At 39.0% G+C, this 25,196-nt stretch overlaps 1 protein-coding gene across 5 annotated transcripts; it reads left to right on the top strand.

The window, feature by feature from the left end:
• Positions 1 to 1,287: 1,287 nt before the first annotated feature.
• On the top strand, positions 1,288 to 25,196 carry LOC311525345 (F-box/LRR-repeat protein 21-like). 5 transcript variants are annotated; one of them, XM_084637414.1, is made up of 7 exons: positions 1,288 to 1,399; positions 8,196 to 8,291; positions 9,143 to 9,271; positions 16,333 to 16,791; positions 18,604 to 18,726; positions 21,961 to 22,132; positions 23,939 to 25,196. In XM_084637414.1, the coding sequence occupies exons 4-7, from the start codon at positions 16,420 to 16,422 to the stop codon at positions 24,580 to 24,582; spliced, it is 1,311 nt and encodes a 436-aa protein (XP_084493540.1). In that variant the 5' UTR covers positions 1,288 to 1,399; positions 8,196 to 8,291; positions 9,143 to 9,271; positions 16,333 to 16,419; the 3' UTR covers positions 24,583 to 25,196. The 5 variants fall into 5 exon arrangements, with proteins under 5 accessions (XP_084493540.1, XP_084493538.1, XP_084493541.1 ...); XM_084637412.1 differs by having other exon boundaries at positions 8,192 to 8,291; XM_084637416.1 differs by lacking the exon at positions 1,288 to 1,399 and adding an exon at positions 1,910 to 2,034 and having other exon boundaries at positions 8,192 to 8,291.

Here is a 25,196-nt window from a genome sequence, read left to right as displayed (position 1 = left end):
TTACCTGTTAGGTTCACTCCCTCTGAGACACCTGGTATTGGCCATTGTCGGTAGACAGGGTACTGGGCTGGATGGACTTTTGGTCTGACCCAGTATGGCTGTTCTTATGATTAATCTTTGTCTCATTTAAACTCTCAAAATAAAATAAATATTAGGATTCAGTCCTAATAAATTGATATTACATGTTTTCTAGTACATAATAAAAGGATAAGGTCATTTCAATAAGGATTGAAAATGTACTTTTCCTCAGTATTCTCTTGATGTTCTTTTCATGCAACAGTAGGTCTATTTAGAAAGATCCAGCAACATGTCTAGGCCCTGATGGTACCAGCTGCCAGTTATAGAAAATCTTGTTTCCAAAGGAGAGGCAACTAGAGAAGGAAGGGAAAATGCGTGGTATTATTTTATATAGTGTTTAATTAAAGGGACTGCTTCTTTGGCCACCAAAGGCTGACCTATATACCTACACAGTAACTCTATACTACCCTCTCACAGCTCTCCCCAAAAAGGATGTAGCTTCGATGTTAAAACTGCCTCTCGGGGTCACCGGCCGCGGGGTGTGGAGTAGTCCCAAGGCTGCTCTAACTTACCCCAGAAACCAGCCTGGTCCATTGCTGGTCCTAGGTGGAGGGAGCATACGGTAGCTTAACGCCACCTTTACACCACTCTCCTCTGTTCTTCCATCGGGGGTGGGGGGGGGGAACAGAGACAATTTATTCTTCCCATTGTTTATGTGACTGTAGCAGGCCCTGGGAAGGAGGGCAGAGTGTTTGGGTCCTCAACACGGGGGGCGGGGCAGCCCCTCGACGCCTGCCACAGACTGGACGCTCCCCTACAGTAGCAGGCTGTGCTGCTGGGCACGGTGATGAGGAGACAGTGGGTCTCAGCAGTAGGTGAGGGAGATGGGGTAGGCTAAGTGGGTTGCAAGGCGGGGAGACGAGGGAGACGGTCCCCCCCCGCTCATCACATTGAGCTTCTCTGCGTGGGCTCCTTTGTCTGGCACCGAGGCCAGGGGAACCGACACAGCAGGTTCCCTCATCCCCATTTTAAGCACCGAACCGCTCAGCACAAGCTGACGCGCTCCGGAAGCCCCCGCCTCCTTGCGGCGCAGCAGAGGCAGCTGACGCTAGAACGGACTTTCCCGCCACCTAGCGGCGGAAGAACAGAAACGCGCAGACGACGCATGCGTCAGGTCACAGGTGCCCGGGAGCGAGCAGCGCATGCGCTGCAGGGAGTGCCTTTGGCTGGGGAGTCTGGGAAGAAGCTCCACCCCCCCCCCCCCCCCGAGGCACGGCAGCGGACGGTGGCTCTGCTGGCTCCCTGTTGGCCTAGAAGGTTCTGACCCCCCCCGGCCCCCCGAACCCCTCAACTCAGTCGGCCGGCGGGGGGCATCGCGGCGGTGAGTGTGAGGGACCTGGGGGGTGGCCGGCAGGCGCGCCCGGGGGAATTGCTCCTGCACAATAGGGCCCTGAGAGCGGGCCGAGCGGCGGCAGCAGCTCTGGGAACGGGGGATAGGCGCTGTTGTCGGGCTGCGCGGGGGCAGCCGACGGGGGGCGCTGTTGGGGCCGAGGAGGAGGCGGTGTGGACGTGAATGAGGGGTGGGCGGGGTTGGGGCCGGGAGCGACGGGGGAGGTGGCGGGGGGCTGAGGGTGTTGCAGGCTGTCGACGGGGGCGGGGGGATGGAGCCCTAACCCGCACCGTCAGGAGCTGCCGCAGCAAGTGGCCATTGGCGTCTTAGACCTTAATTCACTCTGAGCCCCAAAGCTGCTTCTGCTCCTGACGTCCGTCCTGCCGTGTGCGTGTCTCCGGTGGTTGTTTATAAACAGCGGCCCAGCTGCTGAGGTTATTATGGTCTCCTCCCCCGTTCGGGTTGGGCTCTTTCAGACTGGTGCCCTCGGAGTGAGAGGAGATAAAAGTGAAATATCCCTGACATCTCCACTGCTGTTAAGCAAAATCTTCCATCAGACACTAAACTCATTTGGACACCTCTTCTCAGGGGAGAGACTTGGAGATCCTGGTATCTAGTAGGCAGAGGTAATATTGACATTAACTGAAAGGAACAAGTGTTTCAGTGATACTCTGTTAGGCTTGGCTGGGTTGTTGTCACCTTTCAGTTTGTAGCTGAAGCTGAACTGGGGGCTCGGTCAAAAGACTTCTCATAGTTGTTGGTCTCTGCAATTTTTTTTTTTTTTTTTTAAAAAGGAGAGTGTCAGGTTCAAAAGGAAGGATTTTTCTAATTTGGAGTGCACAGAATACTACTTAAAATTAGGGTGAAATGCTTCAGGAAACACTGTAGGGAGCATCTTAATTTCTGTTATTCCATAAAGAATAGGGAGAGGTGATAGGTAAAAATACTGTAGGGAGGCCTTTAAAGTGTTTCATTGAAGCACTGAATAAATTATGTAATAAGGAGATTTAAAAGAAGCAGCTTTAAGATAAAACTGAAAAAGGGGATTGCTTTTCAAACAGAAGTTTAACAGGATTTCTGAGTAACTGCTTTTTACTACTTGGAAAAACAAAAGATTAAAGTCATGGGTAAAAGTACGCAACAAATTCTATAACTTATTTTTTAAAATTATTTGGGCTAACAGATTAGAACCTTTTTGAAAGTCTGGCACCCACCTTCATATTTAAAGTAACTGTCATCACACGCATTCTGACATACATACATACATTGAAGGAGGGAGGAACGACAATCAGTTGTTATGAAGAGAGCTTATCTTTTTACATTCAAATAGCATTCTGAAGTAAGTGTATTCCAGTTGTCAGTACTTAGAGGACAGAGTTTCACACAATGAAACATCTCCTGACCAGGGTGGTGTTTATCTTACAAAAATGTCAAGCTGTCTCTTTCCTCTGATATAACAGTAGTCCCATCTTAACTGGTAATTGAGTATAATTAGTTTCCTATTACTGACTTCACTCTTATTTCTTTAAGCTTTGACTTTCCCTTTATTTAGGACCTGATGCTGCTCTCAGTGAAGGCAATGGGAGCAGACACTAAGCCATTAAACTCCATTGAAGTGGTTCTCACAACAAATTTTTTGGTGGCCTCAGTGCAGCCACCGACTCTTGCTTTTTCTTAAATTTTCTTAATTTACTTAAATGTTCTTAAAATACTTTAGGAAAAACAAATGAATGTGCACATATATGTTTCCAAATCATTGTAATTGATTTATGTAGGTTTTTGGTTTTTTGCAGACTCAATAACAAAAAATAATGTACTTGTATTTTGGTGCATCTGACCCCTGCTGCCTCCACTTGGCACCCAACCCCCAAATCACCTCTAGCTCTTGCTGCCTCTCTTAGTCCTCAAGGATCCCCCAAACCCCCATTGGCTCCCCACCATCCCCCCGGGCCCTGCTGTTCCCTCCCCCCAACGCTTCCACAGCCATGCACCCTGTGCTTATTCTGCATCTTGACCACAGTGCCTTGGAAGACCAGCCCTGCTGAAGCCCAAAGCTTGAGCCCCATGGCTTGAGCTGGGGTTTTTATTTATAATAGTATTCAAAGCAAATACTGCTTTCTTTGGGATGTATGATCTTGGCTAAAGAGGATGGGGGGGGAGCGGGGACAGCTTTCTTATGGGTAACATTTTAGATTCCTGTAAATGAACACCTTTTTAAAATTGAATTTTCACCTATTATTCTGTCTTTGCATACTTTCTGTGCTAATTAGGCTTGTCAGTCTTGCTTGTTTTAGTGTCTTCACTTCTCTCTGGTTTTTGTTCACAAGCACAAAACAGCTTTGTTTGCATTGCACACACCGCGGGTAATGTATTAGTTTAAAAACTTTCTATTGGAATCCTGAGCATCGGGCTTGTGAGAGACATTATAAAAACACACATTAAATAGATCTGGGAGAGAGAGTTGGTTAATTAGGTTTCTCACAGTTCTCTAGGCTTTAGCTAAAGTACAGATTGCTGAGTTATTTGAAATTTATTTGCTTTAAATTCTATTTTGCAGAATAAGAATTACAGGAAACCAAATAAGAATGATTAGTTAGTATTTACAGTGTTTAAAAGAATGACACCAGCATACGATGTTAACAATATGGGATGTTAAAACTTGTCAGGCAATAAATATAATACATTGATTAAAGATCTCTCACACTCGTATTATGTAGGCAAACTTTCTTAATTCTTTACTATTCTAGACAGATGATTTTGGTACCAGGTATGCATTTTAACTATGCATTCTTAAATACAGAATTATGTCAGTGTGTCAATTAAATTATGGACTGCCTGTGGCAGTCCAGCCAAACACTAAAGTTTGCATTTTAGAAATTTAAACCAGTTATTTAATTACTACGAATGTCAACTCATTTACCTTGCCAAGGTGATACTTGCAGCCAAGCTCTTCCAGTTTTTCCTCACACATCACTCTAACCCCCAAATACAGTATGCACATAATGATTTGAAAACTATTCTAATATCTGTGGAATTTCACCACTACTATATATTCTAAATGTCACTTCAATCAGTTGTTCAAATAAGGGGAAAAAATCTTAAACTTACAAGTCAGGTCAAAGCTTTTTCATCTTTGGAAAATTGTCAACTTTTTATCACAAAATTTCTGATTTCTAGATTGATCTCTGAAACATTCAAGGCTTGAAAACATTCAAGGCTTCTCTCAGTTATCTTTTAGTGGGGTTAAGCAGTTTCTCGTTACACTAACGTGGCCCAGCATTTATAATTTTTTGTGGCTTCAAAACTATAAATAGCTTATTAATCTTAGTTGTCTAGAAAACATGTTAAATCAAAGTTGTTGGTGAAACACAAGTGTTCATCATATGTATTTAGCTATTTACAGTTACTTTAACTTAAGTATGTACTTTCTAAGAAGCATGTAGCTTAATAGCCAAGTTGCCAGCTGAGCAAAATTACATGTTTTTTGGTCAGGGTGTTCTGTCTTGCTTTCAACTCCTATGCCGGTTGGATGTTTCAAATCTTTGCCACTAGCCTGGGTCACTTTTTGACCTGCCCACATAACTTCACCAAGAAGAGGAACCAGCCTTCAACACCTTCAACACCTATCAGAAACTGTATAAAACCAGCCTGGTTTTGTTCAGCAATTCTCTCCTTCAGAATAAAAAAAATCCTGACAAAGAACATGAATTTTTCCCGAGTGACAATTTGCATTTTTGTTTCTCAACTGTTTACCATTCAGTCCTGGAATCAAGAACTTCAAGGAAAGTTTATTAATCTTTAGGTGCAGTTATCTTATGCTATCAAGTTTGTGTAAGACATGTTAGACCTCACCAGTTTGTGCAAAACCTCTTGGGACATAATGGGTTGCAAGAGACATTTTATCAAGGCAATCATTTAACAGCTGCCCGTTATTTTAGTTCCAGTCAGCAACATACTTCTCCAGACTCTTTCCCTCTCGTGGTGTAACCTTTGGCCACCCTTGCATAGCTCTTTGTTCTTTTCCAATTTGCAGTTTCTGTCACCACTCCTAGATGCCTAAAGAAATGTCTGTTTTGAAGCTAGAGTATCTTTACGTAAAGTCTCTTCACATTCCTTGTTTTCTGTACTTGTTTAGTAGTTCATCATGCAGCAGTATAAAGTTATTTGCTTGATCAAACACCAATAGGATGTAAGTTAAACAATAAGGCAAAGCAGCTGTCTATACACTGTACAAATACTTGGTTATTCCCTACAGTTCAGTGACAAGATTGGTAGGATCACTTCTTATGTTAAGCTTTATGTGCAACTGCTAGTTATACCGTCGGACAGACCTTATGGTTATTTAGCTCTTATAACATTTGGTTAGATTTATCTTAAACTTTCACTTCACATTGGCTTCTCCGCATAAGTGGAGTACCTTTTTAATAAGAAACAAATACCTTGTTATACCTTTGTTAATTATTAGTCATATTTATTATTACATTTCTTTTTAAACTAGATGGCATTGTCTGCACTATGTGCAATATTTTTGTCTTAATTACATTAAGGAAATTTCTTTATACTGCAGGAGTTTGCTTCTTTTCTGAAAGCCTTAGGTAACTTTAAATTTTCTGAGTGGTAGCCGTGTTAGTCTGTATCAGCAAAAAGAACAAGGAGAACTTGTGGCACCTTAGAGACTAACTAATTTATTTGGTCATAAGCTTTCATGGGCTAAGACCCACTTCACCAGATGCCTGGAGTGGAAAATACAGTAGGCACACGTACGCACACACCGTGAAAAGATGGGAGTTGCCATACCAACTCTAACGAGACAGATCAATTAAAGTTGTTTTGTTAGAGTTGGTATGGCAACTCCCATCTTTTCATGTTGTGTGTGTATCTTCCTACTGTATTTTCCACTCCAGGCATCTGATGAAGTGGGTGTTAGCCCACAAAAGCTTATGCCCAAATAAATTTGTTAGTCTCTAAGGTGCCACAAGTACTTCTCGTTCTTTACATTTTCTGTATGTCTTCCAAAATTTTAATCAATACTGTCATATGCAAACACAAACCATTATTAGATTAAATGTAATTGCTTGATTTACTGTATAAATCTGTATTATGAACTTCTGATATTTCAATAAAAGGAAAAGGTAAGAGAAATCTACTTCATTACAAATTATAGTTTGTGGTTAGCTTAAGTCTCCAACTGTTGTATAGTTACCCAGTCTGATTCTTTGTGAAACACAGAAGCACCTGTTTGATTTACTGTATAAATCTATACTGGGACCGTCTAAGCATATTCAGAAAAGGAAAAGTAAGAGGAACGTATTTAACTGTGAATTGTAAATTATGATGATCTTAAATAACTAGCTGTTATAGTTACCCCAACCTAAATCTTAATGAAACACAGAAGCATCTCCTACTTTTTGGCATGTTCAGATTCATAAGTGTGCTATTGGTCAAAGTTATAATAAACAAATCACCAAAGATGATATTGGAAAGCTGTGGCATTTGAGATAATTAAGTAGAAGGTGACTGCAAATAGCATTCTTGCCTTAGACCAGGGGTGAGCAAACTTTTTGGCCTGAGGGCGACATGGGGGTTGCAAAACTGTATGGAGGGCCAGGTAGGGAAGGCTGTGCCTCCCCAAACAGCCTGGCCTCTGCCCCCATCTGCTTCCTCCCACTTCTCACCCCCTAACTCCTCACCCATCCAATCCCCCCGCTCCTTGTTCCCTGACCACCCCCTGCTCCTTGACAAGGCCCCCAGGATTCCCATGCCTATCCAACTGCCCTCTGGGACCCTCTGCCCCTTATCCAACCTCCCCGCCCCCATACCATGCCGCTTAGACCAGCATGACTGGCTTATTGGAAAACCTGGGAGGTGGGCAGGCACAAGCGCACTGTCCGCACAGTGGCGTAACTGCAGGGGCGGGGGGACAGCAGGGGAGTGGCCGGGGACTAGCCTCCCTGGGCAAGAGCTCAAGGGCCGCGCAGGACGGTCCTGCGGTTCCTAGTTTGCCCACCTCTGCCTTAGACTATAGTTTCTCAAATTGAACAATGATGGAAGAAATACCAAAGTGCTGAAAATAGGACAGATGGGATGAGTGAGCCTTCTCTTAGTATTTTCCAGAAATACCAAAAAGTACTGAAGTACCGCATTAATATCCACTCTATGCTCTCACAAAAATAACCTTACTGATCTGATTATGGGAAAGAGATTCTTAATGCTGTTTTAAAACAGATGAAATTGATCCAGAGAGCTCCTTATATAGTATCATAACGTGATAAAGGAAATAAATCTTTGACACAGAAAAAACAAGGAAAAGCCTATATAGTTGCTCTTTAATATACTTAGTGTTTTCTGTGACTTTAGATTACATTAATACTTAATTTGGGTAGTGATTTTTTTTTTTTTAGCTCAGTGCTCACGGCAACACATGACTAGTAGCATTGGATCAGTAGAACAATTGTTTAAACTCCTTCATATAATTTGCCCAATACACTTACTCTTAACTTGTAACACTCATCTTTCAATTTCATGCTTATCTTCAGCAAAGACTACCAATTCTGTCTGTAGTATTTGCGGTATGGAAAAACATCTACATGACATTGGGCTGACACAACCAAACTTGTTTTTGCTATGCTGAGGGATGCTAAATTTCTCTGTATAAACGTCTGTAGGGAAGGTGAAGGCTAATGAGGTGACTGTAGTTCCTTTTTAACTCACTCATTCTTATACTGGATGGAATCTCAGCGTTAATTTTTAAACTTAAATGTTTTTTGTCGCATTTTTATCTAGTCAGGAAGTGAAAGCAGACAGATGCTGGTGAATGCCCCATGGCCGCGGCTACCACAGTTCATTTGTCCACTACCCACCATAACTTGGAAGCTTTCTTTAGGTAAGAAAATTGTCTCAGACTGTCCTATACAACTTTCAAAATTGGTCTTTTATATCTAATTATGTTGGTTCTATAACTTTAGTTGTAAAATATCTGTGCATGTTGTATGTCACATTTGCTTTGTTTTCAGTTGTGGTCTTATGCATAGTATATTTGTGTAATTACTAATATATTATTTACTGTCAGTTTTCTTGTATACTGTAATAATAACATTCTTGCAGAAAGGTGGTGCAGGTGCAGAACAACCAACAGTGATCAAGGATACAGTCAACTTAAAAACAAAACAAAACAAACTTTTGTTAGGAACATCGTGTAACAGTGGGATGTACAAGTAATACAAGATTACTATAGCTGAGAGACACTGAAGTTAAAAAATCTCTGGATGCTGTCTACAGATTCTGTCCTGTGTTTTGGTTGCTTAACATCGGGCAAGTACAGCTCCCCAGCTCTTAGATTCTCTTGTGTGAGCTGAGCAGCACCTTTTTTCCTGCCCACACATGGAAGCTTGTGTATCCCTTTACAGACTTGTTTGGTTGAGGGGAATGATATAGTTGTGGTGGTGGTTTAATAATATGGTATTGATTGTGTAACTTCAATCCCTATAGTTGTGCAACTAATGCTAACTGGGTGCATTCTGAAGGTATAAAGTGGCACAAGGTTAGAGCCATGCACCTTGGAGATCACTGTTCTGTTACAAAACTGTTTGCTGAGCGAACATTTTGAGACTAGCTTCTTCAGTAGTGCTCTTCGTTTAATTAAAATACTTTTAGAATTCTTAAAGAATTCTTAAAGTCCCTCATGGGTTTCCCAGACTTTGCAGGTCAGTTTGTCTTTGGTCGATGACTTCACAGGTCAGTTCATCTTCTGGGACCCCTCCCTGCCTTCTGGTTTCATACATACAGGATGACTCAGCAATGGGATGGATGTTCAAACACCTGAAAGGTGCTGATGTTAGACAGGAACTTCCACATTCTTTGGAGGTATGTGTGCATGTGCACCTCTGATTCAAGGCTACCTTGATTGTATCACGTGAAAATTAGACTGTAGTTAACTTCAGTTGTAGAGAATATATTGTAAACTATTTTTAAGAAATAGCTGTATATGTGACATACATCTTATTTTAGATTTTAGTTAATGCCAGAATGGAACAGAAGGTTCTGTGAACACCTATGTATAAAAGGAAAATTAAAAAAAAATCTACATTTATAGTGATTGTCCATGATCTATAAGCAATAAACTTTTTTTTTCATATTGTGGTTCTAAATTTGGCATCACGTAACATTGTGATGCAACTTTGCAAGAGTTTTAAAGTATTATAGAAGTATATAGAATACCAAAACTATATCAGACTCAAAAATAGCTAAGCTAAAATAATATGATAGTTAATGTAATAATTACCATAATTTGTTCTTATGGCTGACAACCTGCAGTCTGCATTTCATGTACCATATATATTCAGCATTTACAAGATACTACTTATACCACTCTTTGGCCTCACCCTCGCATATGGGGTGTGGTCACACTCTTGCAGTCTCATGATTCCCAACTGCCCAACCAATCCTTGGGGACCAATGGCAGCAGCCGCAGTTTACAGCAAGCCTCTGCGCACTATCTCCTCATCTATACTGAGTGCCAAGTGTCTGCTTCTGAGCAACTGACCCTTTATGTTTAGAGAAAGGGTATCCACAGTTTTCATAGTTGTATCATTTAGATGATTTAGAGTCATAGGAATAGAATTAAAATTTTAGCAGGGTGTACTAGTTTGTGAAATTTTGAAGTGGATAATACGTTGCATGCAAAAAGATGCAATAAAACATAATATTGCAAGGGCAAGCACTCAAAATTTGGAAATGCTAGGATTAAGGTTGCCAATGTAACCTTAATTTGGCCCCCTTATGTGATCGTTGTAATGCATATGTGCAACATTTTTTCCATATGTGCTGATGGCAGAGGAATGGTGAGACTCTTCTCTGGAGAGGCGTCTTTTGGGCACAGACTCTTCTTCCCATTTACCCCCAGCCATGACCCCTTCTGCCCTGTCTCTTCGCCAGTCATGGTTCCTAGTCCCATTCTCCTTACCTAGCAAGCCCCAGTTTCCACTCCTGAGGCTTCTTATCCCAGTCTTAGTCTAGCCAGGCCTAGTCTCACCCCTCTGAACTTCCAGTCCCAGATCCCCCCAGCCTCCATTCATCACGCACCACCTATGTTCCCTATCCCCATGGTCTCTTTCCCAAGGCTCCTCATCTAGTATGTGTCTTGTCTCTCCAATGCTTTTTTGGATTTTAGTCTCCCCGCACACTGGCGCTCATCCAGTCACAATCTAGCCCACCTAATTTGGCTGTTGTCCTTCTGCATTCAAACTGAGATCTCCTCTTCCATCCTTCCTGGGCCCAGCAATGATGTCGTTGAGAGCACAGGAGACCAACTCTCAGTTCTGCTGTCCAGCCTGGCCTGCAGCAATCTTGTGCAACGATTTCAAGGAAAGTCCTGCTCAGCTCCAAGCTGGGGCATGCAATCAAAATCTTAAGGACATTTAGCTGTGAAGCTCTAGCAAGTCTCTTCTGAGCTTGTGTAAGATGTAGTGTGTCAAAGGTTTATAACTTGGCCAATTTTGGGCAGATTTTCACGGAAATAATGAGGCACATCCTTGAAATAAAAGACTCCCCCTGCCAAATGAAAGTCCCTCATGCAAAGCATGTGGTTGCTAATCAAAGAAGATAGTGCCAGAAATTAACATGGGAAAGCATGTTTTCCCTATACCTTATTCTTAGAAATAGCTGAGCTACTTTGGCTGATGGAATTTTTTTCAAAAAATTCAGCCGGAGGAAGACCTCTGGCATGGAAAATTTCATCCCAGGCAGTTTAAAGTTGTCAAAGTTACAAGGAACCAAAAACGGAGTCTATAATGGGAAGCTACCAACTCTGCCTGTAATATCAGAATACTAACTTTAATGTTCTACTGCAGATCCATTTAGTGATTCTCTGAACAGTTGTTAAATTGGTCAGTTAGATGACTATCTGACAAAATGGTCTGAAAAGTGAAGCAACACATTAAGTGTATATTAACATAAGCTAGTGTGCTGCTCTTCTTTAAATTAGTAAAAATCAAATTCTTGATTAGATTTGAAACACTCTTTTCATTTAGATCAGAAAAACTTACTATTTAGTCAGTTAAAAAGACAAAACTTCAGTTATTAAATCTCCCAATTTATTGTGACTTTAGTCACAATTTCTTTTTTTAACGTGGTTTTCATCTCCTTATTGCTGTGTGAAGACTACACAACAGGAAACAAGTACAGTGAAACTGCTAATACAAAGAGCAGAATTCTTTTCTCATCTTTCTGTTATAGTAGTCAGAAAAAATAGCTGTATGAGACTGTTCTTGGACCTAATTACCTTTCAAACTTGTAATACTTATAGTATGAAGAGTGGGTGGGTGGGTGGGTGAGAATACTTCTGAATTACTCATTCAAAGTTTCTGAGGAGTTCCTTAACTTTCTGTGTATTGTCTCATATTCTTTGTTTTTTGCCATATAAATATGATCATAGTTCACCATAATCTTTAAAGTGGATTTACTGCTTCTGAAAGCCGCTGGAATAATTTCCCTGGGGATTGAAGTCCTCTATCTACAAAACAGAGAGCAGTGATGCTGGTCATAGTGAGGTATCTCTTCATAGAACTAGTTAGAATGCTGTCTTTCCCACTGGTATTCCCTTGCATTGAACATACCTACTTCTAGTTCTTCAAAGTGGTGTGAACCTTCAGTCTTGTTCAGCTCCTTACTAACCCTGGAAAATCAGGTAGCATCAGTTGTGGAAAATGTCATCTTTCAGTTTTCTAGAAAACTGTCATTTCCTCTCAGAATATGGATCACTGCAGCCAGATCTTTAGTTTTTTCATAGTCTAGATTCCAGAAACTAATTCTAATACTAAGTATGAAAGCTTTGCAGGCACACTATATTGGGGAGAATACAGCTACCCATCTCCTCAGTGGACTAGGATACCATAAACACACCATTTCTGTGTCATAGTCTTTGTTTGCTCCCAGTCTGCTTCTGTTGCCAATTTAAAGTCATATTCTTAATCTTCAGAGCCCTCAGTGTAGCAGGAACTGCCTATAACGTTGACCATGTGTCCATCTAAGATCCTTCCTTTTTGATGAAGCTCCATCAAATCTAAAGCCTTCATGTTCATTCTGTCTCTGGCCTCTTTTAATGTAGCTAACAAGGATGCCAGTTATGATGTGGGCATGTGATTTTCTAAGATTTAGACCTGACTGCCAACTCATTTAGGCCTATACTGTTAGTCCACTTTCCTCAGAGATTGGGGGTACATGCAAAATTTTACTCCCTTCCCCCTGCTTGGCAACATGAAGCTGCAGCTCTAGTGCAGCTGGGAATTTAGGCATCCAACTCCTATTGGCTTGCCCCAGCTACCATTTGTACCTTTGAAAATCTCCCTCTTTATCTCCAAACCATAGAGATATTAGAGAGATATAAGACAGTAATATCAGAAACCTGGAAGTTCCTGAAAAGGTGAAAGTACATCGGTATTTCAGATGTGGTTGGATGTTTGGGAGAGGTACTGGCTTTAATTTTGAAACACCCTTAATATATAGAAGGTGCTTACTGGGATAAGAGTTACCTTCCATATTTTAATTGATAAAAAAAACTTCTTATAAAGTTCATGGACTAAAAGGACAAGGAAGGGGTTTGTTGTAGTTGTGTTGGTCCTAGGATATTAGGCAGACAAGGTGGGTGAGGTAATATCTTTTATTCGATCGATTTATGTTGTGCAGTAAAAGCTTGTCTCTCTCTCTCGCCAACAGAAGGTATTACCTCACCCTGTCTTTGTAAGAAAGGGATTTTGGTTTTTTCAGATATTGTCCTAAAACAAGCAAAAAGTTAGGCTTTTCATCATTGAGATTAATTGTCTCAGGTTTCTATAGTACCCGGTATACTGCAAAACGTTGGGTGAGAATTGTTTAGTTTTCATAGACATTCTGTTTGTAGAGAAGTAAGAGTTGACATTCAATCCGTATGCTTTATCTGTGGCATACTGATAAACCCTCTAGAGATTGTATTAATGACTTCTTGGATTAACATGCTTTGGTTGTATTCTGTTTAATTTACACACTCCTATGTGTATCTTAAACTGTAATATGTACTGAAGTCTGGTCCATAAAGTTCAACATCGCCTTGAATAGTTCCATTTTCATGAGAAAGTGGGGAATTGAACTCCCTCTAATTCCAAAGATGCATCAAGGCTGATTAAATTATTTAACGAGTTTTGCTTGACTTGTGAGTGCTTTATCTGTTTAGTGTCTAGAACTAGTTTTGGAAACTGACAAAATGCCATAATATCTTCAAGAATTGGTTAGCACTGGAAAAAAACCAAGAAAGTGGGAAGGTCCCTTTAAAGGAATTTGAAATGGGACATAATCTGTGCATGACACTTCCATTTCATGTTCATGCTGTCATAATTTGGTTCTTAAGTATACCTAGCCACAATATGTATATGGCCTTTATGCAGTTACATATTGTGAAAATGTAAAATGCAAACAAATCACAATTAAATAGGTCCTTTTAGACCAACCTAATTTCTTTTTTGTGGTTAATTTTTTATTTTATTTTACAAAAAGATTGTATAGGCTTCTGAATATGGCACTCATCACAGGGTTTCCAATAGAATTATGCACTTTTACATTTTGTCAAAGTGCAAGACTAGACAGTACAAAACTACAAAGACATAACAAATTAGGGTAAGTTTTATGGTAGGCAAATAGCAGACCTCTTTTTCATTGCTAATAAAACTAATTTGTGTTTGGATCATATGCTGTAGCAATTTAGATTTAAACCCATAAACAGGCACAAATGTATTGTTGCCTTATGTATGCTGCCCTGTGATTGTGGAATTCGTAACAGCAAGCCTCTAACATAAGGTATATCCTTTCTGAAAGCTCACTACCCATAACAAATGAGTCAGTAGTATCTTTCTTTTTAGAGTTCTAAAAGCAACCCTGAAACCATGAAGTTATGCACATGCCTAAGATGAATTATCACTTGATTGTTTTTTCTTTGGCTGTTATCCTCATTCCTTGTTGCCCAACTAAATTTAACCTTGCAACAAATTTACAAGCTGATGTCTTTTTGTGAAGTATATAGTACATTTTTTGTGTGCTATAAAAGGAGGGGATTGCAACACTTTGTTGCTTTTTTAGGCCAAACTCATTGCATACACCAAGAGCTGCTTGCATTTCTCTGCTCTTTTCCATAAGCACTCTGTTTGCTACTCTCCAACCCTCTCTATTTAAGGAACTACTACAACCCCCCCTCGGCTTCTCCTCCCATGCCAGGGTCCCCAGTCTCCCTCGAGCCCCAGGGATTCTATTTGCCCTCCATTTCAGGGTCCCTCATTCTACCAGCCCACGTGGTCTCTGCATGCCCATTCCTCCCTCCCTTTATGCTACGGGCTCTGTTCCCACCATTATTTATCATCTTTTTATCTGAAAGATAGGACATTCGGTGTATTGCCATAAAATTATATTGGGAGGATGAGAAGAGATGATACAAGGGGTATTGTTATGCTGGAAGGTGTTAGTGGGTTCCATAACCAGTTCTTTAATTGATAGACGACAGTTATATAGAGGGGTTTGAAGCTGTGGCTGTTCAGTACAGATGGTGTTGTGTACCCCAAATTAAGAGAGTTCTGACAGTTGATACCTAACATTCCTGAAAATTCTGGAATTGATCTGATGCAGCACTTAAAAGTTACCATATTAAAGACATGGAAATGCCATCCAGTTTTATGTAAGGTCTCACAAGCTTGGTCAAGAATAAACTAGTTTCTTTGTGAAGTTACAGCGTGCTGAAGTAGGTTCCTTACACTGTAGGGGCAAGTTTCAGATAAATGTCTGTAACCTAGATAAACGTTGCAAATGTGTAAAATAAACTCTAGATCTTTTGTTTATTTTTTTCATCTTTCATCTTTTATGCACTATACCTTGTCCCCACTTCAAAAAAAGTGAAGTATTTCAAAAGCATTGAAGTTCTAGGTTATGTGATTCAAAAACTCTTCTGTGGGTTCATCCACTTAGTTTGATCAGTGTGTCTTGCCTTGCTTTTATGTGCAATAATATTTTGTGCCTTTGCCTTTTTCTAAAAAGGAACATGGGTGAAAGTAGGTATTCAGAAGTTCATTGAATTAGATTTACCTGGACAAGCTGTTAGGCAGTGTGGGGGTGATTCTTCCTCAGACTTCACAATTCAGTGGCACTTAATTTTCCTGTGTAGACAAGCCTTAATCCAGATGAACTAAAGTGAATTTAAAGTGGATTGATTGGTCCACAGTAAATCCTGTCTTGACACTTACACAGAGTTAAAGTGATCTTAACTTGGTTTAGCTTAATTCACTGAATTAGTCATTTTAATGCTAAACACTATGTGGACACTCTTACTCAATGCGGTTTAACTAATCCACTTTAAATTCACACCTTTAATCAATTTGGATTAATTTTTGCTAAATCTCTATGTAGACAAGCCCTATTTTGCCATATTGGCTAAAAGAATAAGACAAAAAGTGGCATGGCATTTCACAGGTCCATCACTTTGGGAAAAAATATGCATTGACAGTGTATCTTAAACTGTAACAAAGACAAATATGCTCTTAGAAATTACTAATGGACCCGCTAGTTCGAGCCTACTTACTTAAACCTAGTAGCAAATCCCATATTTTTATTTGCAGTGGAAACTTATGCGTATAGTTAACTTTTTTATTTTATTTTATATATTTTTTTTTATTTTTTAGAAGGCAGTTGGTGGTACGCTTACATGAAATACTGGCAGATGAAATTGTCCTTGGGTAGCTCATCTGGACCTAGGAAATTTGGTTTCATTAATTACATTACAGAGCATACCTTATGTATGGAAATGAGACTCTTACTACTGTGTGTACATTGTATCAAGTGCAGAGACATTTTGTATGATAGGGTTTGATAACATGTCTGTTTTTGTTTTACTGATCTTCTGTACTTTTTTTTAGAGATCTATTGTACTTGAAAACGTACAGAAAGCTTTGTACCTTCATTACATCACACCACTCTAGTACCTGAAATTGTTTGCTCTCAAAATGAAGAGAATCAGGCGGACTGTTAAAACTGAGAACTCTGTTCTCCAAGCACCACAAAGATCAAAAAAGCAGAAAACATTTTTCTATGGATCAGCATTTGGCAAGTCTCACCTGCAAACCTTGATGGACTGGGGAACCCTGCCACTCCATGTAATTTTACATATTTTTCAGTTCTTGCCTTTAGTAGATAGAGCACGGGCATCTTCTGTTTGCCGAAGGTGGAATGAAGTTTTTCATATTCCTGACCTGTGGAGGAAGTTTGAATTTGAGCTTAACCAACCAGCTACTTCTTATTTAAAGTCTACTCACCCCGATCTGATTCAGCAAATTATCAAGAGACATGCTGATGATCTGCAGTATGTCAGCTTCAAGGTAAAGATAGGAGTGGAGGCTTGTTTTGTCATTTTACAGGACGGTGGTGTTTGGATGTCTGTAAATTGTATTGCATCTCCATCCAAAAACTTCTTCTTTTTTTAAGGATAAATTGGTATGACTATTTTATTGAATGCATGGAAAGTTATATTCCAAGATGTTTCCAGCAATTTTTTTTCAAAAGGAAGCACTTGCTAAAATTATGTACTTCCTGTACATGCACAGTATCTAGTTCACATGATTTTCATAGCCTGTTGTATTTAATTTAGCGTACTATTTTAAAAAAATTATTTTGCACAACATTGTAGTAAATTTGACTTTAAATAGTAGCTATTTTACCTTTTGTATTTAAAAATTACAAGACCAGTATTGTTAGTGGAAGTATTCTGTAAGACTAGGATTGACATCCTATCCACAGTTTTTCTTATAGTGGCACTAAACTAAGTTCTCTACCGACTAATTCTCAGCTTCTGGGAGGGAAGGAGGGAAGTAGTATTTTCTACCTCTTAGACATAGCAATTTAAAGCAGAGAGGTAAAGAAAATGTAATCAAAATAGTATATCTAACTACATATGTTAAAGGATATATCAAAACTTTTTATATGCTGCACATGAATATTGAGAAATGTTAATATCCAAGAAACAGCACAGTAATGTTTACACACACAAGTGTTAAGTTCATGTTTAGAGTACCACCTTAACGTAGTCCTCCCTTTATTCGGGTGTTAGACCATTCAGATGATATTAATGTAGCTTGTCTTGGAGATACACCACTCAAAGTATAGCAATTACGTAGATAGAATCTACGCTGGAAGACCGTCTTAATTACATGTGGGGACTATAATGTTATCAGGTCCCCTTGCATGGGTGAATTTCTAGTGTAAAATAGCCCTAAGTTTGTGAACACCACAGAGGGGGAGTTGATGTCAAAGTCAGGTTTAAACTCAGAAGTTTCTTTCTCCTAACACTGTCATTAGTAATTTTGTTTTTTAGTTGCCTTCAGAGTTCTTCTGATGCAGTTCTGTAGCAGTCCATGGTTAACATTTTAATCAGTTACTTTAAGTACATGTAGCTACTTCACGTAGTACAACTGATTTGCTTCTTAATATGTCATCTGCATAGTGATCTAGATAACAATATGTAGCTCATATCTTAAAGCTCTTGACAAAGGAGGTAGGTATCACCCCCATTTTACAGATGTGGAAACTGAAATACAGATGTAAAGAGGCTTGTCCAAGGTCTTCCAGCAGACAGTGGCAGAGTCATGAATAGAACCCAGGTCTCCAAGTTTCTCTAGGCTACACTGCGTGTAATGTGGGCCACTTTGCTGGATTACTTTTATTTATCCTGTTTTTAGACCAGAATAAACCCCAAAAGTCTGGCAGTTGATAATTATGAAGGAGGAGGCATCAGCTATGGAATTATGCTATACATTAACCTGCAATTCAGTACTAGTCATGCGTCCAAATTGTTGATAAAGAAATGCAGAGATGAGGCAAATCAAAGATAGATGGATAACCTTAAGATGTCTGGTGTTATCAGGACTGTCAGAACAGGGTTTATCTGATAATCACACAGTGTAATAAGTATTGTAGGCAAGTACTTTCCATGACTCTTTGCTGCCTTCAAATTATTAACCGCTTAATAAGTTTCACATTCCTTTCTTGGAGCAAATAAAAGTTGGTATAGTGCAATCTACTAGTTAAAAAAAACTGGTGCTACTCTATTTTGGATATTAAATATATTTTATCATGCTGTTGACTTTCTAGGAAGCAATACAAAATGACTTCAGGGTTTTCAAATTGTCTTTTAGGTTGATAGTAGTACTGAGTCTGCAGAAGCTGCCTGTGACATCCTTTCTCAATTGGTGAATTGTTCTATCAAGACATTAGGTTTGATTTCAACAGCAAAACCAAGTTTTATGAACGTCTCCAAGGTAATGTCCTATGGACTCACAAATTTTACCTTGATAGTGTAACAAATCATTTAATATCTAAGCATGTTAAACTATGTAGATATTATTATTGAATTAAAAAGAAAAGTAATTTTTACAAACCCAAGACTTTAACATTAAAGTACCCAAATGCACAAAATTCTATTTCTTGCCATATATTTCTCTAAACACTCATTTTCATGTTTGTATTTTGAAGTATGACCTACATTTGACAACACTCCGTTCTTAGAGAACTTTTTGCCCCACTGATACTGGCTTCTATAAAACTAGTAACTATATATCCACAACTCTAGGTCATGTGGCCTTGATTATGGCCCTAGTTGGGAATGTATCTAAGCATTTGCTTATGTCCTATTGATTGAATGAGTCTTAAGACTGTGCTGAAGCATGGTTATTAATCCAGACTTGGAACATCTGGGAAGCAAATGCATGGCTCAAGACTAGGGCTGTCGATAAATCACACTTAACTCATGCGATTAATTCAAAAAAATTAATCGTGATTTAAAAAATTAATAATGATTATGATATCACACGGTTAAACAATATAATACCAATTTAAATTTATTAAATATTTTTGGATGTTTTTCTACATTTTCAAGTATATCGATTTCAATTACAACACAGAATAAAAAGTGTACAGTGCTCACTTTATATTTTTTATTACAAATATTTGCACTGTAAAAATGATAAATAGTATTTTTCAGTTCACCTTATACAAGTACTGTAGTGCAATCTCTTTATCATGAAAGTGCTCCTTACATATGTATTTTTTTGTTACATAACTTCACTCAAAAACAAAACAATGTAAAACTTTAGAGCCTACAAGTCCAGTCAGTCCTACTTCTTTTTCAGCGAATCGCAAAGAGAAACAAGTTTGTTTACATTTACAGGAGATAATGCTGCCCACTTAATTACAATGTCACCTGAAAGTGAGAACAGGCGTTCGCATGGCACTGTTGTAGCTGGCTTCACAAGATATTTACGTATCAGATGTGCTAAAGATTCATATGCCTCTTCATACTTCGGCCATTGTTCCAGAGAACATGCTTCCATGCTGATAACACTCGTTTAAAAAAAAATGCGTTAATTAAATTTATGACTGAACTCCTTGGGGGAGAATTGTATGTCTCCTGCTCTGTTTTACCCACGTTCTGCTGTATATTTTGTTATAGCAGTCTCGGATGATGACCCAGCACATGTTGTTCGTTTTTAAGAACACTTTCACTGCAAATTAGAAATTTCACATTGGTATCTTCTTTGCATTTTGTCAAAAGATAGCTGCAACACTGAATCCAGGATTTAAGAATCTAAAGTGCCTTCCAAAATCTGAGAGGGGTGAGATGTGAAGCATGCTTTCAGAAGTCTTAAAAGAGCAATAATCTGGTGCAAAAAACTACAGAACCCAAACCACCAAAAAAGAAAATCAACCTTCTGCTGGTGGCATCTGACTCAGATGATGAAAATAAGCATGCATAGGTCCACACTGCTTTGGATCGTTATCGAGCAGAACCTCTCATCAGCATGGACGCGTGGCCTCTGGAATGGTGCTTGAAGCATCAAGGGACATATGATAGGCGGCCGGTGGAGCCCCACTCTGGGGAGGCTAGCCCCAGCTCTGCCCCTTCCACCCAGAGCCATGAGATTCCCTGTGTGCCCCCTGCCCGGAGGAACCCCAGGCTAGCTGTAGCCCGGAGTGTGTCTTCCCCCCCCCACCCCCGGCTAGAGGAACCCCAGGCTAGCCGCAGCCCAGAGCTCCCCCTTACGTCCCCCTGCCCAGAGGAGCCCAGGCCAGGCGGGCTGAATCCCCAAGCGAAGCCTCCCCCCGTCTGGAGGAGCTCGGGGCTGGCTGCAGTCATGCCTCACTTTTCCCCTGGGTCATGGGTGGGTTGGGTCCGAGGAGGGAAGGTATCTGTAGAAGACACTTCTTGATATGCCCCATGCGTATTCTGGGGTGGCTGGGGAGGTGGTATGTGCCTCCTCTGCCACCCTGGAACCTGCATGGGGTATAATAAAGCAAAAACCCTGCTGCCAAACTGTGCAACCGGGGGTCCAGTGGCTGTGACCGCGCTGGGGGAGGCAGAGCTTCCCATGGCCTATTATACCTGCCGCCCATGGACATACGAATCTTTAGCGCATCTGGCATGTAAATACCTTGTGATGCCAGCTACAGCAGTGCCATGCAAACACCTGTTCTCACTTTCAGGTGACATTATAAACAAGAAGCAGCATTATCTTCTGCAAATGTAAATAAACTTGTTTGTCTGAGTGATTGGCTGAACAAAGAATAGGGTTAATTGGACTTTGTTTTATTTTTGAATGCAGGTTTTTTTGTATATAATTCTACATTTGTAAGTTCGACTTTTGTGATAGAGATTTCACAACAGTACTTGTATTAGGTGAATTGAAAAATACTTTTTCTTTTTTTTACAGTGCAAAGATTTGTAATAAATAAAGTGAGCACTGTCGACTTTGTATTCTGTGTTGTAATTGAAATCAAAATACTTTAAAATGTAGAAAACATCAAAAAATATTTAAATAAATGGTATTCTATTATTGTTTAACAGCGCAGTTAATCATGATTAAATTTTTTAATCGCTTGACAGCCCTATTCAAGATTCCAAAATTGTAGTGGTATGAATCAGATCTCCAGAAGTGAGGTGCTACAGTACTTAATTTTACATATGTAAGTATATCGTTTCCTTTTTCTCTCTCAATGAACTAGGGCACAATTATCACTCCATCAGATGTTAGTCCTGAGAGGTCTCGGTTCAGTTTCTTGATGAAAAATTTTTTTTTCTTAATTTGGTATTTTTACTTACTGGTATTCTGTAGCTACTTCAAGCTCTTCATTGTATGCACTTTCTTTTCTTTGAAAAGAGGGGAAATGGGGAAAAGCGCAGAACTGTTTGTGTTCACTGTAAGCATTAAAATAACCCCTAGTTTGAGAGTAAGTACTATATTCTTTATTACATAACTTAGGGGATCGATTAAATAAGAATTTATAATTATATTATAAATTATAAAAATTATAAATATTATAAATATAAATTTATAATTTATAATAGAATAATTATTTTACCCCTTCGGCCCATGTAACACACAACTAGTGGCTCTACCTTGAGGCAAAGGTTCAATCAACTATGCTATGGATATAACAACATTAAATGTCCACTGAAGGATAACTTCCACCCCCCCCCCCCCACTTTCTCTGAACAGGCTCATTTTGCATCAGCACTGACAGTAGTTTTTGTAAACTCCAAGTCATTATCATCCATCAAAATTGATGACACACCAGTTGATGATCCATCTTTGAAGGTTCTTGTTGCTAACAATAGCGATACTCTAAAACTGCTAAAAATGAGCAGCTGTCCTCATGTGTCACCTGCTGGTGAGTAGTAAATCTGATTAAAAAGGAAGTAGTAATGCAATAGTTACTGTTGGGATGCATTTCTGTTAGCCTTTTTTCAGGTACTTAACATTTGGAATAAATTATTCTTCCACTTAAAATCTTTCATGCAAATTCTCAGTTCAGAGGTGGTACTTAAACCTTCCACTTAGCTATTCTCAGTTGTCTAGAGCGTGGGAAAATGTCCTCTTTAATGTTAAGCATTTTTGGAGTAATCAAAGTGAAAGGAAAGCATCAGAATAGTATTGATATACCTTTCATATGACTTTAAATATTTCTGGTTTTATTCCTGTTTCTGGGATTCGTCCGTGCTGTTTCAGTCATTCTAATGCTTTGTTTTACTTCTGTAAAGAATTAAATTTTAGATTTAAAAAAAAAAAATTTAAACCTTCCATGCACTTAGCCCAATATGAAGGCAAGTACTTGTTTATATATAGTACTGTCTCTGTCTGTAACATAAGTATAAAGGACGAGACCCTTGCTGTGTGAAGAAATTTTGCTTGAAATAATGGAGTTGTAAGTATTCAAATTCATGAATTGCTCATAGTGTGCACAGTATTTTCTAAACTAGTCAACTTGTGTTCCATAATATACTCAAGATAACATGAGCATGTACAGTACCTGTATCTCTGTTCATTGAAAAACCATAACTTTATGTGGCTTAGTTGTTTAAAATCAAGTAATGCCGTGCAAAAGAAGTTTTAATACAAATTTGTGATGGGAAATTAGATAACATTGAATTTCCTGAATTATGTAAGGTATTATTATAAATGTTATGCATTTATGTATGGTCATTATAACTTTATCAATGACAAACTCTGCATATTCTGAGTCTAAAAACGTCTTAAAGTGATTTAAAGAAGTTTAGGAGTACTTGTGGCACTTTAGAGACTAACACATTTATTTGAGCATAAGCTTTCGTGGGCAACAGGCCACTTCATCGGATGCATCCGATGTTCTTTTTGTGGGTACAGACTAACACTGCTGCTACTCTGAAACCTGTCATTAAAGAAGTTTGTGAGGCTCTGTTTTTCTCAACATAAATATTAAATGAGTTCAGTTGTGTACTGAGGCTTTTGAATGCCAGCTCAGCTGCAGTTTGCACAACTAAAAATCAAACTGCATTTTTAAATATCATTACTAGTTAAAGCTTCTGTGGACCAAATTGTTCCCTTAGTGACAGATGTGCAACTGGTTGTCTTCAGATTATGCCTCAGTAATACTCGTCCCTATTCATTGCATTCAGTGGCTTTTTACAAGTATGACTGAATTAAATTTAGTAAGCAGTTCTGTTGGTATACAAATAGGCTAAAATTCAGTTCACTCTCTTACAGATGTAGGAGCATTCTAGGGCTAACAGGAGTAAAAAAGCAGTAGGGGGAAAATAATCACTAAAATAAGCAGATACGAACACGCAAAAGAAGCAGAACTGCAGAGTAGGAAGATTCCATATTTAGCCATTTTTCACAGTAGAGCTTCATTTTATATTTTACACTAACTTTTTAAATGAAGAGATTTGTTTGACAGCATTTAGGGGTGCCATCAAATATGAACTATTGTAAAGCTGACTGCTTTGAACTTCCTCCCAACCTATAAAAACAATCCTTTCTATTATCATTGCTTTTCTGGAAATATTAGACATTGTTCTGGGATATGGGTATACTAAAAAAAACCCACACGGTTTTGTAGTTTGAATAAAATGTTTTAATTTAAGCTAAGTATACAAATATATATTGTAGTTTATAAAAGAAATATATGCAATTTATGTATTTCATTTTTTTGTCTTAGGAATTCTTTGTGTTGCCGACCAGTGTCATGGCCTTAGGGAACTGGCTTTGAATTATTACATACTAAGTGATGAACTGCTGCTGGCTCTCTCTAGTGAGAAACATGTTAATCTTGAACATCTTCGCATAGATGTTGTGAGTGAAAATCCTGGACAAATTGAATTTCATACTATTAAAAAGCAAAGTTGGGATGCACTTGTTAAGCACTCCCCCAAAGTCAATATTGTGATGTACTTCTTTTTATATGAAGAGGAATTTGATGCATTTTTCAGAGAAGAAACTCCTGTTACGCACCTTTACTTTGGTCGTGCAGTAAGCAAAGCCATGTTAGGTCGTATTGGAATGAACTGCCCGAGGTTGATTGAATTGGTGGTATGTGCTAATGGACTTCAGCCACTGGATGATGAACTCATTTGCATTGCTGAACGCTGTAAGAACCTAACAGCGATGGGCCTTGGTGAATGTGAGGTTACCTGCAGAGGTTTTATTGAGTTTGTAAAGATGTGTGGAGGGAGGCTCACCCAGCTTTCTATTATGGAGGAGGTACTAATTCCAGATAATGATTACAACCTGGATCAAATTCATTCAGAAGTCTCGAAACACCTTGGAAGAATGTGGTTCCCTGATATGATGCCTACCTGGTAAACTAGCTATAGAAAGTATTACTATATGGTTAAAACTGGTTAGATCAAGATGTTGCTTACTATGCAAATAAGAAATTGTAAAATAAAGCATCAAAACTTAATTTTAAATTTCTCAAGTTTAATAAACTGCATATAGGCTAAAGCGAAGTGCTTGAGTGACAGTGTTACATTAAATTAGAAAATAGAAGCTCGTATAGTTAACAATAGATACATTGAAAGGATGTCTGTGGGTTAGAGATGTTTCTTCCTCCAATTAAATTAAGCATATTCATTTGGCCTCTGTTAAATTAAATTGTTCCATTAAACACACTTAGTGCAAAGTTTTTTAAGATGTTCTGTGATGTTAGTCTTTCTGATGTGGTTAAAGGGAGTCTGAAGCTAGCCTGCTTGATAGGGAGTTAAATGGAACTTTCAGGTAAACTATTATTTGCAGTGTTTATCCACTTGTTCATCAAAAAATTATTAGTGAACATGCAGAACAAATACTTTGTATCATAATAGCAATCTGAAATAGTGTAGCTAATTAAATCTGTTTTAATGTGCTTGTATACATGTGTTTCAATATTGTGGCAAATTAAGGACTTATGCCGCAATAAAGAAAATTTTTTATTTTAA

Source organism: Lepidochelys olivacea (genome assembly GCF_965140295.1).
Source record: "Lepidochelys olivacea isolate rLepOli2 genome assembly, chromosome: 8".
Taxonomy (NCBI): domain Eukaryota; kingdom Metazoa; phylum Chordata; order Testudines; family Cheloniidae; genus Lepidochelys; species Lepidochelys olivacea.
This window is presented reverse-complemented; position numbering and strand designations above follow the sequence as displayed.

Excerpts from the sequence above, each read along its gene's own strand:
- LOC311525345 (XM_084637415.1), top strand. The coding sequence starts at position 16,420 with ATGAAGAGAATCAGGCGGACTGTTAAAACTGAGAACTCTGTTCTCCAA. Across the intron at positions 16,792-18,603 it reads TGCAGTATGTCAGCTTCAAG|GTTGATAGTAGTACTGAGTC; the intron begins GTAAAGATAGGA and ends ATTGTCTTTTAG. Across the intron at positions 22,133-23,938 it reads TCCTCATGTGTCACCTGCTG|GAATTCTTTGTGTTGCCGAC; the intron begins GTGAGTAGTAAA and ends TTTTTGTCTTAG.